Raw genomic sequence first — 16507 nt, 5'->3', positions numbered from 1 at the left:
CAGGGCTGCATCAGAGCCATTCCAGAAAAGCAGCCCAGGCCCTGTCCTGATACATTGGCCCACTGCTTTGGTGTCTATGGGCCTCCTCTGATACCTTATGCTTACAACAACCTACAGTTACCACAGAGATACTCAATGCATGGGGAGGCCAGCCACCCCTCTCTCACTGTCTCTCCACAATGTCCACAAAGCCTGTCTCAGCAGAAGCTGGGTATTTTGACAAGGAGTTATCTCTCTGCTTCACAAACATGAGCTCACGAAGACTGCTGATGCTTCAGAAACATGGCAACTATTCTTAGCCCCCTTTGCTGACAGGAAACAGAAAGGGAAGAAAGATAGAACTGTGTTCACCACACCTGTCATTACACCTTGTCACCTGAGCCCAGGAATTCTGAGAGCGTCTTGTTCTCGTCTCTGTGCTTCAGCTTCATTTGGGGGAAATGTCTATCTGCCCAGCAATGCTAGGAAAGAGCGATGAATTTAGACATCTAAATCAGAACCAGAAAGGATGCTGAGATGCTGTGACTCTTAATTGCCAAGATTCCATACAGGATGATATGCAGCCTATCAGATCTTGTCCCGCAATCTCCTATTTTATGACTTCTGGGGACAAAACCTTGCCAACATAGATCTGACTCGACCGATTCGTTTCCAGACTCCCCAGTTGCAAGGAGAGTTGAAAGTTTAGAATGCATGTGTTCACTGGCCTACATTCTTGGCGGGGGAGGGAAGGAGGGTCATCTCCATCTGGACGAATGCGTTCTCCATGTTTGTGCTGTGGTAATTGTGTGCCAGACACTGAGTCCCAAAGAAGCAAAGAGACAAATCTTTTTCCTATAGAACTGACAGCCTCAAGGGATGATGGAAAAGCACACAACAAGGGGAACACTTGACCTTGGGCTGCTCATTTCAGTGTTCTGAGCCTCAGTTTCCTCATCTTTCAAAGAAGGAGGTAGGGCTCGAGACTGACAGAGGTCCCCTCCAGCTCGGATAGCTCAAATTCTATTGTGCTCACTCCTGCATTCTATGATTTCCTTCTTTGGTTGGAGGGGAAAGCTTTTAAACAGCTTACTAGTTTGAAACATTTTATCCTCACTAGATTTCTTTAGGCAGTAGAATGTGGATTCTGGGTCCACTTTCCCATTTTCTTTTCAAGCTGAATGATTGCTTTAGGTTGACTGTTAACAAAATGGGGTCAAAGTCATCATTTCATTCCACAAGGTTTCTAATTCTCCAAGTGAACTGGCATGCTCCCCTTTTCACATAAGAGAAAAGCAAAGCCCTGAAGTGGGGAGGGCTGAATCCACAGTGGAAAGAAATGGCAGTGTTTGCGTAAGTCACTTAGAAGCAAATTAACCTCCCCAAACATATGGATTGGTTCAACAACCTTGGCTGTTATCTCGGATTCATTCTCAAATGCTAATGAACAGCTCTTCTTGACACTGGAAATGAGCAACAGCTTTAGTTTTTCACAAGTAGGCTTGACAAAACAAACAAACAAACAAACAAACAAACAAACACCTCTTGAGATGCATGGCTGTTCAAATTGTAACCTCCAGAAGGGTAGAGACTGGGGTGGTCTGTGGGGTTGTTGGCATCCTCATGGCATAGGACTGAACTCAGCAGGGTCTTCAGTCTTCCTAACTGATGTGCCTGGGTCAAATAACTGAAAACCCCAGCAGATTCCATCTAGTGACTACCATCACATCACTATTTGGAATTTTGGCTTCCCAATCTGTAAAACGTGGTGGGTCATGGTGATCTTTGGGGAACCTGATTCTATGACACTCCAGTAATTCATTTACTCCTGAAAGTGATGGTCCTTTTGTCCCCTAGCATTGATTTCTAGCTCTGATGTGTCCCTCACCTGTGTAGGTCTCTATGACAGTGACATCTTCCACACAACATACAGTTTTGCTCACACCTATTGAAGCCAGTCTCAGAGTCTTTATCCTAGTTCCAAGCACAGTGCCTGGCCTATGGTTAAATGCCTAATAAACATTGTCTGAATAGATGCAACTCAAAGAGGCTAAATAAAATGTATGAATTGGGGTGTTTATAAGTCATTGAGCTTGTTAACACTAGAAGGTAGTCTTTGAATCATGGTTCTTGGACCATATAATAAACAGCAATTCCTGCCCTGTCCCCCCACACAGATCCAATCTCATAGTGGCCATTCCAGGCCCCCAACTGCCCCACCTCATTTTGAACTGTCCTGCCCCTTGGTCTTTGCTTAAATCCTTCCAATAGTTGGGAATAACTTCCAACATATCCCCTTTCTCCTTGCTGAAATTCTACCCATCCTTCAAGGCCTCACTCAATGCCATGTCCTCTATAAAGTCTAAGCCTGACTCTATGAATCAGAAAGTCAAGATTGTTTTCTTTCTCTGTCCTCTGATCAGACTTTGACCTGATATTATATTTTATTTGGGCTCTTATCCCAGCCCTTGAAATAATAGTGTTGTTAGTACATATCTCTGTCCAGCCTTGCCCTGCCCACTCCTTGTTACGTGCCTCTGGGTTCCTCCCGTGGCTCCAACAGAGCCTTATGTACAGTGATTGTTTATGAAGGATGCCCAGCTAGGTGGCAAAGGCTCTGATGCTCCCAGGGAATCATGTGCATTCAGCAGAGCTGCCAAAAGTCCTGGGCCAGCTGCTGTGGAGCATCCATCAGGACAAGCAGCTGGGCAGGTAAGGCCAGCATTGAGGCCCTGTGCTGAGGGGTGGGCCATCCTTACTTGGCATAAGCTTTCTCCAGCAGGCAGGGCCAAAACTCTTGGTTGTTGTTGCGAGGATGCACAAAGAGATATTCCCTGTTGAGGATAGGCAGGCGATCATCAACCACCACTTCAACCCAGTGGCCACACTGCCAAAACTAGAAGAGAGATGAATATATGCCTTAGTAGAGCTGCGGCAGAAGGGAGCTCCAGGGCCCCTGACCCATGCCAAACAATAACCACTGTCACCGCATAACCTCCCCAGTATAACAACAAACTCTGTCCAGAACAAAATCCCTGCCGAGGTCAGTGGACAGGGGCCTGGCATGTCGACTTCACTGGACAGATGAGTCACAGGCCAAGTGAGTCAAAGAAAATACATGCTGAGAGGAAGGAGACTTGGGTTTTTGTTTGACTTTGCTACTAACTCTGGCCTCACTTTGGCGGGTCCTTTATGAGCTTCAGACACACAGGAGACTCTCCAAGTATATCTTGGGCACAAAAGGGCAACAGTTGCTGAATAACAAGGAGAATGGTAGATACAGAGTATTGTAACGGGGGACAGGAGAGCCTACCAGGGGCTAAAGGCTTGAGGGAGGCGGCAGGATTTAAGCAGGTGGCAAGGAGTTAGGAAAGGCATCCCAGATGGCAAGGACAGTGTGGGCAAAGGCCCAGAGGCCAAATGATGAAGATTGCTCTGGAGGACTGAGCAGTGAGAGCCTCGCTCTGGCCTTCCTCAGCTCATGTGAAGATGTCCTGCCATCAGAGTAGCAGAAATCAAACTGGCTAGCACTGCTACCGCTAAGAGCACAAATGAACCAGATGTTTCTCTCCAAAACAGACTGCTTTAATCTTCAGTGTTCAACTCTTAATGGTTCACCCGGGGACATAACCAAATGAGGAAAATTCATAACAAAGCCAGCCTTTTGGAGTTTCTTGGCTGGTCTCCCCTGTGCTGGATAAGCAGCAGGGCTTCCAGCTTCAGGCTTGAGTCTTGATGAAGGCAAGCCTATGACAGGTGGGCTCAGAGTAAAGCTGGGTGGATGTGATCTATCATCTGCTTGGCAGTCACGGGAAGCCATCCACATGGCCTTTTCCACATCTGGGTGTCCCAGATGTTGGGCTGTTTCATCCAGCTGAGGATGCACTTCACAGTAGAGGAGACTGAGACAGAGATGTCAGTGGAGACAAAGCAAAGAAGATGTTTTCACGGTCATTAGTGAACTCAGTGCACTGAAGCTGGTTCCGGCACAGCTGTGGATTTGTGTCCCTACTGCAGTAAAATGTGTAGACAGGTGAGGTTAAAAGCCAACAGGGGTGTTACTAGGAGGAAGGTCATGAAATATGTTTGGCACACCAAGGAAAGCTAGAAGTGGGGTACTGGAAAAAGAGCCTGATCTGGATTTGGGGTTTAACTGGATAGCAAATGTAGTAGACAGTGGCCAGTTAGTGGAACTGTGCTTGAATACTGGTTTTACCTTTAGTTACCTGAGCAATAGACGTTGGGTAAGACACTGAATTCTCTGGGTATCAGTTTCCTTATCTGTCAAGTGGTGGTAAAGTATGAACTTCCTCATAGGGCTGTGACTGGGATCTGATGATATTGTGAAAGTAAGATCAGTTTTGAAAGTAGTAACTATTTTTCAATAGCTTCTTTCAGGACCTTGGATAGTGCCTGGTGCAGCATCGACTGAAATGAGTCCTGGCTTGAATGAGCTCCTCTGGTTGGTTCTCCCTTAGAATTCACCTTCACCCCAATATTCCCACATGAGTAATGCTGACCAAACTTGCTCTCCTTATACAAAGGGAACACCAGATAAGATCATTGTTCCCAGAAAGGATGCAAATGGTCAAGAATGAGGTCACCAATCTGCATTTCCTGGTTCACCTCTACTTGAGGAGGGCTGGCATCTGAATAGTGTCTGGACCCTCCAAGAAGCATGCTGGTGCCATTTTGTCAACACCCAGGTGTCAGAGGGAAGCCAGAAATATTTTGAGCAAAGCAGCCATGTTGCCTGGGCACTGGGCTCTTTCCAGAAAGCAGTGCCAAGTTCAGAGTGATAAGAAGAGAGGCACAGAAATCAATACCTCAGTTGTTTCTGGAGAATTGTGGAACTTTCTCACCATTCAGAAGGGCAAAGAGTGTTCTGCTTGTGCCTCAGTTTCTCCTAACTACCTGTTACTACCAACACTGGCAGTCTAAGGTGAGCTCAGACAGTAAACCTTGCATCTTCTAGCTCACTCCTTAGTCAGATCCTTGGACGACCAGGATGAGCATCACCTGGGAACTTGTTAGAAGACCTAGTATGCAATTAGTTGGACTTTAGGAAGAGAATACAAAGTAAAGGAGGACACCCAGAAAAAAAATGAAGGGAAATTTAGCTGAGCAGAAAAAGGAGTAAAGTCTTCAGAATGAAAGGGCTCAATGAATTCCAGCCAAGATTAGTTTCAAAAAGGCACACATCTGGGCATACTTCAGAGAAATTTCTGAACACCAAGGAGAGAGAGAAAGTACCTCTTATAAACTTGAAAGAACATGTTGCATACAAAGCCAAAAGCATAGATTGACATTGGATTTTTCTTCTGCAACATTGGAAGCTATAAGACAAAGAAATAATGTTTACAGACTCTTGAGGAAAGGGAATGTGATCCAAGAATCTCAAACCCAACTGACATATCATTCTTAAGCAAGGGCAAGTGAAAAGTACTCATGTGATCAGAGGAAATTATTCAAGGAACTACTACCTAATGAGGATGAAATTAGAACAAGGGGAAATAAGATAAGGGGAAATGAAGGGTGAAAGAAACAATGGTGAGCAAGGAGTTTAAAATATACTTTTATAGGGGTGCCTGGGTGGCGCAGTCGGTTAAGCGTCTGACTTCAGCCAGGTCACGACCTCGCGGTCCGGGAGTTCGAGCCCCGCGTGGGGCTCTGGGCTGATGGCTCAGAGCCTGGAGCCTGTTTCCAATTCTGTGTCTCCCTCTCTCTCTGCCCCTCCCCCATTCATGCTCTGTCTCTCTCTGTCCCAAAAATAAATAAAAAACGTTGAAAAAAAATTAAAAAAATAATAAAATATACTTTTATAAAAGTATATTTATAGAAATATGGAAGTAAAATTGATAAGGAACAGATGAACAAAGATAGAACAGAAAAATGTAAATAACAGGAAGCTGAATTAGCAATATGAGCATCAGATAGAGAAGAATTCAAAGCCCAACACATTAAACACAATAAAGAGTGATATTATGTGAGCTTTATTCCAACAAGCAGATAGCAAGAACATAAACCTTTGGGCACCACAGAATAAAACAGGAAAAGGTTAAAGCTAAAACATCTGAAAACATAAGAAGGACGTTCCAAGGTATAACTTTGGGGAAGAAATTCAATTCACCTCTTTTAGAATTTGACAAATCAAGCAGACAAAAATTAAGTCAAGATAAAAAAAGCTAACTGCAGACACAACAATCTGCAAATCAGAAATCTTGACTCCATATGTAAAACCTCTGATCACTGGATATTCTTCTCATATGTCCATGAAGCATTTGCAAAAATTGTTGTAGATTTGGCCATGAATAAAATTTGAATAATTTCCCCAAATGTAGAGATTTTATGAATATTCTCTGATCATAGTTTAATAAATAGAATATAAACTATAACCAAAGCTTAATCAAAACTAAAAGTACATTGCCTTAAAATTAATAAAAGACATTTTATATCAAAACCTATAAATAGATAATATCTCATATAAAAATTTATGGTTTTAAAAGTTTTAATTATTGGGGCGCCTGGGTGGCGCAGTCGGTTAAGCGTCCTACTTCAGCCAGGTCACGATCTCACGGTCCGTGAGTTCGAGCCCCGCGTCAGGCTCTGGGCTGATGGCTCGGAGACTGGAGCCTGTTTCCAATTCTGTGTCTCCCTCTCTCTCTGTCCCTCCCCCGTTCATGCTTTGTCTCTCTCTGTCCCAAAAATAAAATAAACGTTGAAAAAAAAAATTAAAAAAAAAAAGTTTTAATTATTAAACAAAAAAGACGGAAAAGTGTACAGTTTCAGAAAACAAACAAAAAACAATAAAATTAACAGAAAGTAAACAGTACTTAATAAAAATAAATTGAAATTAGTTATATAGAAAACAAAACTCCAAAAGAAAAACAGAATAATGAAAATCAAAGGTTGATTTGTTCAAAAACCAATAAACAGATTGCTTTGGTTAAGAAAACCTGTATTATGAAGAAAAGGAAAAACAAAAACATAGCACAGGGATTGATAAAGTGGATTTAACCATAGATTAGAAGAAATTAAGTGAATTTTCAGACAATCACATAAGCAAATTTTGGGCAATAAATTTGGTCCGAGAGAAGTAATAGTTGGTTTTCCTGGCAAAAAAAAAAAAAAAAAAAAAAAAAAAAAAATCAAGATTAACCCCAGAAGAAATAAGAGACACAAGCATTTTAATAGCTGTTGAACACATTGGAAGAGTAAAAGAAATCATGTTGAAAAAGGAAGTGGTTCCAGATCTTTTAACTATTGTCTATTTTACTTTCAAAGATCAGATAATCCATGATTAACAACCATTGTTCAAATTATTTCAGATCAAGATAATGTAAAACTCAGTGGGTTCATTTTAAAAAGCCAACATAACTCAAACATGGTAAAAACAACAACTAAAAACCAATTCTACATGTGATATAGATGGAAAAATTCTAATAACATTTTTAGCAAATTGAATCCCACAGTGCATTAAAACAATGGCACACCAGGAGAAAACATCACTAAAACCAGGAAAAGGCAGGACTTTATTCTTGTCACTCTTATTCAAAATTGCAAACTTCTAACTAATGGGACAAGGACAAAGGGCAAAGTAAGTTCTATAAATAATAAAAGTAGTGACAAAATTATCTTTATTTGCAGAGAATATTCATTAACTAAAAAATCCAGACTCTACTAAAGAAAAAAAAAATTGGAACTAATTAAGGAATTTGGTAAGGTGGCTAGATACAATTTAGTATTTAGTAAGGAGTGGCTTTCCTCTTACCAGCAACATCCAGATAGAAATGAGGGGGGTGCCTGGGTGGCTTAGTCTATTGAGTGGGCTGACTGGCTTAGGTCATGATCTCACGGTTCAGGAGTTCGAGCCCCACATTGGGCTCTGTGCTGACAGCTCAGAGCCTGGAGCCTGCTTCAGATTCTGTGTGTGTCTCTCTCTCTCTCTCTGTCCCTCCCCTGTTCACACTCTGTCTCTGTCTCTCTCAAAAATGAATAAACATTAAAAAAAATGAAATGAGGGGGAAATCTCATTCACATTGGCTGCAAAATTGTAAAATATTTGAGAATACGTTTAACAAGAAGGGTGTGACACCAATGTGGAAGCATAGCTATAACATTTTATTGAAAGGCATAAAACTAGTTCTGAATGAATAGAAAGATATACCATGTTTCTGGAAAGGAATAATTAAAATAATAAAAGTGTAATGTTTCCAAATAAATACATACATTTAGTGCTACTCCACTCTGCATCACAGAGTGCCTTTTCTTTTTAATTAGACACAATGATTTTAAAATTCTCATCAAAGAATAAAAGCGCAGGAATTACCAAGATATTTTTGAGGAAAGAACAATGGATAAGGAAGGAAAACTTACTCTGCCAGATGTTGCAACTTACTTTACAGCTACTGTAATCAAAATAGCAAGATACAGCACAGGAATCAACACAGACAAAAGCTCTATGATGTGCAGGGTTCTTGATTAATGACTTTTTTTTTTTTTGCTAAGTGTTTCTGCTATTTCTTTTTATTTGCTTACATGAAAACATTTTAACTCCCAGCTCTCCCATGTGCTGCCAGACCTTGAGCTCAAATCCTTTCTTAGAGGTACGCAAAGTAACTAACACACGGGTGAGCCTTCCATTGTAGGCTAGCAGACCATGAGAATATTCAAGATACTCGCCTGCCTGTGCTCACAGAGAACCTAGGTGAGAAGTGTCCCAGTGGTGCACATACCCGGAAACGGAAGATCCCTGCGTAGTGGCATGAAAAGCTTTGGTCCATCAGGATCTTCTGCAGGTGCTGTGGGTTTTGTGTCAAGGAGCCCAGTGCTGCCAGGAACCAGCAATCTCCTGTGAGGGGACAGAAGCCATGAGAGGTCTACTGAACACATCTGGAAGCCCCACTCCACACATTTCGTGGGTCTTTGTCACCAGAATCCATACACCTTCTTCTGAATAATACATTCCTTTTCTGCCTGAGAGAGGAGAACTGGGGAAGGGTTCACTGGGGCCAGTTCCAAGCAAGACAGAGAAGGAGCTGGTGATGATGTGGGGTAGGGGTGATAGGAGTTGGGGTGGCTATGAGGAAGGTAAAAAGGGATGGGGGGGATGGTGATGGTGAGGGAAGTCAAGAGAGCCCCATCCAGGAGTGCCTGGGTAGCTTACTCTGTTAAGTGACTGACTCTTGATTTCAGCTCAAGTCATGATCTCAGGGTTCATGGGTTCGAGCCCTACCTCAAGCTCTGCATGGACAGTGCAGGAGCCTGCTTGGGATTCTCTGTCTCCCGCTGTCTGCCCCTCTCCTGCTTACATGTGCACTCTCTCAAAATAAATAAATAAACTTAAAAAAAAACTAAAAGTGAGCCCTAGCCAGGCCTCAGCAGGGTTGTTGGGACAACCTGCCTCTGATTCGCATCTTGCTAGAGCTGCCCAGAGCTGAAGTTACAGGAAATCTTGTTGCCAGTGTGAATAGTCCATCCACACAGCACCAAGGGTGCCGACCTTGCCTCCTCAGAAGCTGGGGTAGAAATCTGTGGGTCTGGGTGGGCACCTCCTTCTGTCCCTCCCTACCTGGAGGCTGACTTCAGGCTGTCTGCCCTGATCCAGGGCCAGGAGGAAAGACGTTGAGTCCTTACCGGCCTCTCCTTGTTGGATGTCAAATCTGCTTGCACCTTCCAGGATGAAGTGAGGTTCTGATTTACCCTCTAATATATCCTTAGGCAAGAGGGAGAAAAGCCATGAGCATCTTTCATTCCTCTGTGTCCCCAAGTGGTACCCACGACATCACTCACTTTGTCTTTGAGGGGTAGAGGTTAATTCTTAAACAGGTGCTTAAAATCCGAGTTAGAAAAGTTCCCCTCATTCTTCAGGTTTGATTGCTATCAGGAAGGCAGATGTCAAAGGGGCATATATGTAACTGACAAGACAGGCAATAAATGTACAAGCAAAATGCAGGAAAAGATAAACATAAATCAAGGCTCAGGATCCTTACATCAAATAGTCAGCCATCCTAGTCCCAACTAGCAGTGTTGTAGTAACAGGTTATAAACAAACAAACAAAAAGATACATTTGTTAGAGGACCCTTTTATAAACATAATAAAGCATTCATTGTGACATGTCCTCTCTCAGTAGTAGGGCATTCTGGGCTCCAGGTTCGAGTCCAGCCACGTGCTCTACCAGATGCAAGATGTGTTACTCCGACCTTTGTCCACTCCTGGGCTAACTCACAAACTGATTCTAGAAGACCCCAGGTCCCTTGTCTTGGGTACTGTTACTTGGAGCCCAGTCGTTCCCCAACCTCTAACACACAAAGCGCATGGCAGCCACAGAAAGGGGTTTGTGAGAGGATTCTGTAGTGCTGCAATATCTAGGGAGAATTTGGGGAACTCCCAGCAGACACAAGGATTGTGAGAGTTCCGGAAGGGGCTCCCATGGGTCAAGGAGCCCCAGGGAGCCCCCAGGTTTTCCCTACTGGAAGTCTGCAGGATTACCCTCAGCACCCTCTCTGTGCAACTGTCCCCAGATTTCTACTGCATTTGCATACTTCAGTCATTGTTCCTGTATCATTTCTTTTCACATTGACGAATAAGTCCCCCCAGAGAACAGGCCCGCAAAGTGGAAGTGGATTTATTTGCTCAACAGCCATGAATGTACAGAGTCCTGTGCTTTGAGAGACCTGTCGGCCCTTCAGAAACTGCCAGTTTCCTGGTAGAGATGCCAAGAGGCAAACAAAGGCGTGCAGGTCTGCAAACACCTCAGCCCAGCTTGTGTGGGAGGGGTAATTGCCTCACTAAACCTGTTCCCACTACCTTCTCTACAAATAACTGGCCGTCTCACATTCACCAGGAGAGGTGCACTCAGGCTCAGACCCTCCCCAGGTAGAGGCACCAAGCTGGCCTGCCCTTTCCCCACATCTGGGCTCCAAGCTGGGCAGCTAAGTACCCGTATCTGGGGGGACGCAGGGACCTCCCCCAACACAAGCCAGCAGCACAGAACTCTTTGCAGGGCCATGGGGGGAGTGAGTGTCCCGGTTCCAGGACAACTCCAGGCACTTCACCCAGCTGTCCCCAGCCCTTCTACTGTGGAAAGGAGGTAAAGATCTCACTGGCATTTGCTGTCACTGAGCAGATGCTTAAGATCTTCCACTCACAGGAATTAAAGAGACAGGAGGCCAGTGGGCTTGGATGGGGAACAAAGATAGCTTTGCTCAACTTTCCTGACCTGCCCGAAGCCCCAGCTCTCCTCTGCTGTTTGCTCTGGTTTTCCCTGCAGTGTGACTGCAGAAGGGGGGTGGGCGTGCTGAGAGTTATGGAGACAGACCCAGGGTGGAACCCTGCCCTGCCTTCTCCCTGGGTGACCTTGAACCACTTCCTTGACTTATCTGAGCCTCAGTTTCCTCATGTGTGAAAGGGAGACTCCGGTGGCAAACCCATTGAGGCACTGACTACCTTGCTGAGGTCCAGGGGCTTTATTCACCCATCGTCTCCCACTAGCCTTGCTAAGCAGGAGTTTTTCCACCTAACAGATGAGGAAGGATGTGGATCCTTGGGACATTGGATAAGGTACATGTTCAATAAATATTGATTCTCTTCTGTAATATTTGCAAAATTCAAAAGGCCATACTCACAGACAAACCCAGAGCCTCAAATGCATTCATTATTAAACATGATAGAAAAAAAACATGAATTAAACAATCAACTCATAGATGTTAGAAAGACAAAAAGAGCCTCAAATAGAGGCAGAAAAAAATGATAAAAGACAATTAGTGAATTCTAAAATAGAAAAACAGCAAGACCAATAAAGCAAGTAACTCGCTCCATTTGGGGAAGAAGGTTTACATAGACCCAACCTTTAACAAATATGGTAGGGAAACCCAACTAAAATTAGAAATAAAAATGAGATTTTAGCAATATAAAAACATGACATAAAATTCTATACTAATCAATTTAAAAATAGTGATGATTATCCGACTAAAATTAGCATGGCCAAAAATGATTCAAGTTAGTCAGTAAACTTTAAAAGATAACTTTGCAATAGTATTTTCAAATGATCAAAGAATATCTCCCTGACAGCTTTGTGAAGGCTTTCAAGTACACAGGATTTCCTGTGGAGTTCTCTCACATTTTCAGGGAATAGACCATTCTTGTATCACTTACAGTTTCAGCGAAAAGAAAGGGAAGGAAGGGAAGGAAGAAAAATCCTGCCACCATTTATTTTAAAAAGCCAGCATAGCCTGGGACAGTGAAAGCACAAGAACATACACACATTATAGACTGATTTCACTTATGAAATATACCAAAATAAAACACATGGCAAATGAATGAACAAGAAATTATTAAGACTAACCCACTATAATCGAGTAGGGTTTGCCCTAGAAATGAAGGACGCTGATTTTGTATCAGGATATATAATAATATAAAATAGCATTTACATGCACCAAAGGAAAAACAATTTATATCCTTCTAATGAATGCCACACAGGCATTTAATAAATGCACAACTTTCTCTGATTTACCAAAATGTTAAAAATTAAAATAAAAAAATTGTAGTTAATTAGGAACAGAAAACTATTTTCATGCTATGAAAATTAAATGGCAATTATTTATTGCAAATCAATATTCAACATAAAGTTTACTGGCAAACACTGTAATTGTCTTCATCAATGTTGGGCACAAGACCAGAATCTATATCTCCTATCCTCTGAGCTGCCCATTCCTTCCCCACCCTGGGTTTTAGAGAGGTGCTCGATGATCTAAAAAGTGCAGAGGTAGGAAGAGATGGAAATTACACCCAGAAGCATTTTAGCCTGCTGGGGTTTCCCTGCCAGGGAAAGGGGGCAGGTTCAGGGAAGCTGAGCAATTTGATTACAGATCTGCAGGGAGAGGGCTGTGAACCAGGCAATGTGGCTCCATAGTGCTCAGATCTCTCCCCCGCCCCCAGACCACGCATGCAGATAGGGGCTTCTTGATGTCCGTGTTCTCTGATTCTGCGAGAGGGGTCCTCTGGAGGGTCTGAAACATCATTTGTACAGAAGAAAGGTGTGATGGTTAATTTTATGACTTGACTGTGTCAAGGGGTCCCCAGATATTTAGCTAAACATTAGTTCTAAGTGTGTCTGTGTTTCCAGATGAGATTAACATTTATTTGAATTGAGTTCAATAAAGCAGATTTCTGATCCCTGTGTGAATAAGCACCATCCAATCCACTGAGGACCTGAATAAAACAAAAGGTAGAGGGAGAATTTGCTCTTTCTCTGCCTGATTGATATGGGTAATATCCTATAGGATATATAGATATATAATAGATACACATACACACACACACACACACACACACACACACACACACACACACACCCTATTGTTTCTGTTTTTTTGGAGAACCCTAATACAGAAGCCATCAGCAATAGTCATACTAAGTAATCTTCCCAACTTCTGCACTGTGACGTCCTTTCTCGAGGCAAATTTTGGGACAATCTATGTTATCTTATGGATGCCAGAAGCACATATAATGCAAGAACCCCTGGAATCTTAACAAATACCCTCTGTGAAGTGGTACCAAACCAGGCATTCTCCTGCAATCGCTTCGGGAGGGGTGTCTTCCAATGCAACATCACTTGCTATGTTTTGGAGTGATTCCTGCAATCATTTTGAAGGCTGCTGTTAGATGAGGGAGCATCAGGGTCAGCATCTTGGCATTCAGACACAGGCTAAATATATCATTCAGAGGGTGGGCAGAGTTCAGCCTGGGCCAGGTGACAGAGTCACTCCCTTTACTATTTTTGCTAGAGAGCTTTGTTTTATTGGCATCAAAGTTCTTTGGCTCGATGGCATTTGTTTGCTGGCAGGTTTACCTTGTCACCTTCTGTTACCTGTTGCCTTCATAACCTACACTCCTGTGTCTACTTTGTTAACACTTTCCTTTTCTGAAGAACTCATTTGGGACCTAAGGTAAATCATTTCTAGTAAACAATCCTTTCAGAAACTCCACTCTACTTAAAAGATCAAAGTTGTTACCTGGGTAGGTGATACTTCGTTTTGGGATGGCCACAGGCCAGGATCCACAACGGGGCTGGGTTCTGAGCTCTGAGCACCCATCAGACAGCTTGTTTCAGGCCCACAGCCATTCTTCAGTTGAGAAGCAAAATGATTCTCCCAAAGTATGGGGTCCAAGATGAAATTGCCATCTCTCAATCTGATACACATTGGTGACCCTGCTGTGAAGAATTGTATCTATATTTCTGTGCTGTCCAATATGGTAGCCACAAATCATATGTGGCTACCTTAAATGAGATTAAGGGGTGCCTGAGTGGCTCAGTTGGTTAAGTGTCCAACTCTTGGTTTCAGCTTGGATCATGATCTTGTGGTTCGTGGGTTCGAGCCCCGCGTCGTGCTCTGTGCTCACAGCATGGAGCCTGCTTGGGATTCTCTCTCTCCCTCTCTCTCTTCCCTTCCCCTGCTCGCTGGTGCTCGCTCTCTCTCTCTCTCTCTCTCTCTCTCTCTCAAAATAAATAAATAAGCTTTCAAAAACTTAAAAAAAAAATAAATAAGATTAAAATTTTGATCCCTCAGTTGCATTGGCCACATTGGAAGTACCAATAGCCACTTATGACTAATGGCTGTTGTACTGAACGGTACCAAAAGAACCTTTCTATCATCACGGAAAGTTCTCCTGGACAATGCTCATCTACTGAACAAAGATAAGAATATGATCTACTCAGAGGGCTATTATGGTAATTAAATGAAATGTCATATGTAAAGTGCTTAGATTCATACTTATTGCATGTACATACTTGATAAATGGGATTTAGCATTATTTATGGAATTAAAATTCTAAAATGAAGTCACTCTAGCACCAACTTTCATTCAGGAAATATCAAATAGATACACCAAGTACAAGTCTAATTCTCAGCATTGTCTCTTGCTGACATGGGGTGGGGGTTGTAGGCAGTGCAGAGACTCATGAGGAGTTGGGTCTCCTCATTACCATTTGGTCAGTGCAGGGTCACAGGCTGTTGCAGAACCTGACTGACTGCCACTGGGGGGGGGGGGATGTGAGAGGTGGGGTGGAAATTTCTTAAACAAAGAGAAACTGAATGAAGCAAGATATGAAGGAGCTTCTACTTCAAAGTTCCAGCAGCAAAATGGATTAGGTTGATTATTAGAGGGAGAGCAAGAAGGAAGGAGGGAAGGAGAGAGAGGAATGGGGGAGGGGGAGAGAGGGGGAGGAGGGAGGGAGAGAGGGAGAGAGAAGACATTATGGGACACTAAACAACCTTTCTGTGCCAGGCATAGAAAGCTGAATTTAGTTGTATGCCAACTCTTAGTCACTCTTAGTGAATCTACCAAGCCCAGGTGAGTATTCAAGGTAGAATAATATCCATGATGGTTTAGCACTTGCTTAGAATATGGAGCTTCGCCATTGTCCTTCCAAGCCTTGAATATGGAGATGGCCTCAGGAGACTTGGTGCCACCTCAGCCATTATACAGGTGAACTTAATTTAAGGAGTGCCAGCCATACCTCTGGACAGTGACTCGGCAAGCTCTAGAGTGGGAGGCAACCTTCTGAAAGTGGTGACAGGCAGCGGAACGTGAGAAGAAATTCTCTCCACACTCCCTGTCAGCCTCCCCCTAGGACCTCAAATGGTTTCATCTGACCTACATTTCTCTCTAAATGTGTTTGCTGAAATTAGCTGAGGGCTGATGCTGGCTGGACTGTGAAAACCCATGGATCCAAAAGGACAGCCCCTGAGGCTGCTACCCTATGCCATCCCTCCAAAATTAATTATAGCAACAATAGCTAGTGTTTAGTAAGTGTTTGCAATGTGCTAGACTCTAAATATTGTCTTCATTTATTCCTTAAAATAATCATGTGACATACAGGTACAACATTTAATTGTTACCTCATTCTTTTTCTCCTAAAAAATGGAAAGCAGGATACAACACAGAGATTGATTCCTGGTTACCTAGATGAACTAGGAGTCTATTGGTGCACAAAATATTATTTGTAGCAAATAGGAACTCAGAACACAACATGAGCTTACAATGAGGCCTTATGGAGACAATATAGTGTGATAGGAGTACAGGTCTTGGAGATAGACTCTAGGGTTCAAATTCCAGCTCTACCATTTTGGGCATGTTACTTAACTCTTTCTATTTCTCCTCTGTAAAGTGGGGTTAATAATAATACCTCCTTATAACATTACTGTGAGGATTCAATGAGTCAAAGGACCTAAAGTTGGACCTACCATATGGTCAGCACTATGTAAGTGTTGGCCATTCCAACTAGGATTGAACTACACTGGCCGTGGCTCCTCGTCCAAGGCTCTTCTCAGGCACAACTATAAGCTGTGGCACTTGAGGATGTCACCATGTGGAAGGGGTGAATTCAGTGGCTTTCTTGTCTACCATTCTACCTGTTAAACTAGTCAACCTACGGAATCTCAGCTGCACATATGGAGCTTGAAACCCATGTCAGCGGCCTGTAGATAAAGTCATTCCTTCATCCATTCACTCACTCGTTCATTCA

The 16507-nt window shown here is 43.0% G+C and overlaps 1 protein-coding gene across 7 annotated transcripts in view; it reads right to left on the bottom strand.

The window, feature by feature from the left end:
• The window catches only part of CAPN13 (calpain 13), an 81628-nt gene that overhangs the window by 42988 nt on the left and 22133 nt on the right, over window positions 1–16507 (bottom strand). For 5 of the 7 annotated variants that reach the window (XR_007150772.1, XM_047851976.1, XM_047851975.1 and 2 more), the window contains 3 exons: window positions 9616–9694; window positions 8715–8830; window positions 2739–2875 (listed from right to left, as the gene is read on the bottom strand). Coding sequence is in view for 6 of the 7 variants with exons in the window: in XM_047851976.1 (XP_047707932.1) it covers window positions 2739–2875; window positions 8715–8830; window positions 9616–9694 (332 nt within the window). In the remaining variant the exon portion in view is untranslated. Of the gene's footprint in view, window positions 1–2738; window positions 2876–8714; window positions 8831–9615; window positions 9695–13995; window positions 14196–16507 lie in introns of all 7 variants that reach the window. The other 2 variants (XM_047851977.1, XM_047851978.1) reach the window with 2 other exon arrangements.

This window comes from Prionailurus viverrinus, chromosome A3, assembly GCF_022837055.1.
Source record: "Prionailurus viverrinus isolate Anna chromosome A3, UM_Priviv_1.0, whole genome shotgun sequence".
In the NCBI taxonomy this organism is placed as follows: Eukaryota; Metazoa; Chordata; class Mammalia; order Carnivora; family Felidae; genus Prionailurus; species Prionailurus viverrinus.
Note: the sequence above shows the minus strand (reverse complement) of the source record. Positions and strands in the feature narration are given on the sequence as shown.